Source organism: Pygoscelis adeliae, unplaced genomic scaffold (genome assembly GCF_000699105.1).
Source record: "Pygoscelis adeliae isolate BGI_AS28 unplaced genomic scaffold, ASM69910v1 Scaffold21, whole genome shotgun sequence".
Lineage (NCBI taxonomy): Eukaryota > Metazoa > Chordata > Aves > Sphenisciformes > Spheniscidae > Pygoscelis > Pygoscelis adeliae.
The window spans coordinates 10,533,575-10,535,574 of record NW_008824243.1 but is presented as its reverse complement, the minus strand read 5'-3'; the positions used below and the strand labels follow the sequence as shown (position 1 = coordinate 10,535,574).

At 61.2% G+C, this 2,000-nt stretch overlaps 1 protein-coding gene across 1 annotated transcript in view; it reads left to right on the top strand.

The window, feature by feature from the left end:
* The window catches only part of MFGE8 (milk fat globule-EGF factor 8 protein), a 9,625-nt gene that overhangs the window by 7,452 nt on the left and 173 nt on the right, over window positions 1-2,000 (top strand). Inside the window, exons 9-10 of the mRNA XM_009335236.1 lie at window positions 393-548; window positions 673-1,984. Of these exons, the coding sequence (XP_009333511.1) occupies window positions 393-548; window positions 673-816 (300 nt within the window). The 3' untranslated portion in view covers window positions 817-1,984. The remainder of the gene's footprint in view (window positions 1-392; window positions 549-672; window positions 1,985-2,000) is intronic.

Genomic DNA, 2,000 nt, shown 5'->3' with positions numbered 1-2,000 from the left:
TTCTCAGCCAGAATCACTTTCCAGTGGAAATGCATTTTCTCCGGGAATCCTTTATTTTTTTTTAATTGAGGTTTTTTGCTGTCATTCCCACATTGACCTTTTCAGCAAAAAATGTCGAGGTTGGCAGCAGTGGGGAAGGGAGCTGAGACGGTGGGGTTTGCGTCCTGCTTTGGGTTGCTTCGAGGGATGCTGGAAGTGTTAAAGGGTCAAATATTTCACAGTAGTGTTTTATTAGTCACTCCGGCATTGGGGCGGGGGTCAAGCAGTGTTTTCTCCATTCTTGACCCCCGAGGGTCAGCACGTCCCGGCTGCCTCCGGGACACGCAGGATGCTCTGGGGTGGGAGCACCGCTCCTGCGAGGAGCCTCGACGAGCCTTAGGTCTCTGTGCCAGATCGACCTCCGGGACCAGAAGAAGGTGACGGGCATCATCACGCAAGGAGCCCGCGACTTCGGGCACATCCAATACGTGGCAGCCTACAAGGTGGCCTACAGCGACAACGGCACGTCCTGGACCCTCTACCGGGATGGCCAGACAAACAGCACCAAGGTGTGTGGGGCAGGGCGAGGTGGGCAGCGACGTCCTAGGACTCGGGGATGCCGCTGTGGGGAGGGATGGGATGGTGGCGGTGAGATCTCGGTGGTGCTGACACCCACCTTTCCCCACCCCCTAGATCTTCCACGGTAACAGTGACAACTACTCGCATAAGAAGAACGTGTTCGACGTGCCCTTCTATGCCCGCTTCGTCCGCATCCTGCCCGTGGCCTGGCACAACCGCATCACCCTGCGTGTGGAGCTGCTGGGCTGCGACGAGTAGGCGTCTGGGGAGGAAGGACGGGGCTGCTCTTCCCCACCGCCCAGCCCTCGCCCTGCCCGCCCCTGCCCACTCCTGCTCCGACCTCACACCCCCCTCTTCATGTCCCCGACCTTGGGAGGCAGCCAGGAGGGCTCCCCTGCCCCGTGTTGGTGCCGGGGCCGCAGCACTGCACTTTATGGGGCCCTTGCAGGTGGGATGTGGGGATGGCTCCTGCCCTTTAACCCCACTAGCCAGGGATGAGACCCCCTCCTGCAACCGGAGCTTGGCTGGGGGACCCTCTCCTGCAACTGGGGCTTCCTTGGGGGATCCCATCCTGCAAATGGGGCTTTGTTGGGGGACCCTGTCCTGCAACCAGGGCTTGGCTGCATCCTCCCAGCTGAGCCTGGAGACAAATTTTCTCCCCCTTTTTGCTTCTGCTTCCAGCAGAGAGGCTACAGCCAGCAGCAGTTCCCTGCCTGCACTGGGGCTCAGGACTCAGCAGTTTTGGGGGGCTTAGGGCTGGCACCCCGGGCTCGCAGCCTCCAACGTCCCTCCTGCTCCCTGCACAAGCAGCAAGCAGTGACTCTGAAAAGCTTACTTGGCTGTTGTCCGCTGCCCGTGTTGCCAGGCCCTGGGTCTTCTTGCCTGCGATGTCAGCACCGCATAGTGCGAGGGGAGTGATGAGACGGCTCCTATCAAGAGGCACCGGCTCCGCATTGCCGGGGGCTCTACCCGCTGGGTGCTCCCGGCAGGCGCTGCGGCTGGTGTTTTGGCAGGCGCTGCCCATTCCCCTTCCTGGGGTGCTGGCTCCAGTGTCCTCCAAGTCTTGGCATTGTCGCCGTCCCCACCTTACCGCAGTTTGGGGTGCCTGAAGGTCCCTTGTCCCCAGAGCCAAGTGGTGACCAGGGCGGCTGCAATCTGGTAGTGGGGGAGAGGTGGTTTGAGAAAAGATGGGAAAGGTGGTGGTTAAACCACCCAAATGCAGTAGGCAGAGAGCTGTGCCACGACCCTTTTTGTAACCTGATTTTTTCCCTTTCCGTGGGGTGGAGGGGAGCCTCTAGCAATGCTCGAGCCCTTGGGATTAGCAGTAGGAGACGAGCGAGACCCGGCACCGCCAAGCAGGAGTGCGGGCAGGGTGTCCAGGCAGCGGCGCTGGCGGCGATGCTTCCCCCGCCCGCTGGGATACAAAGCAGCCGCGGGGGCGG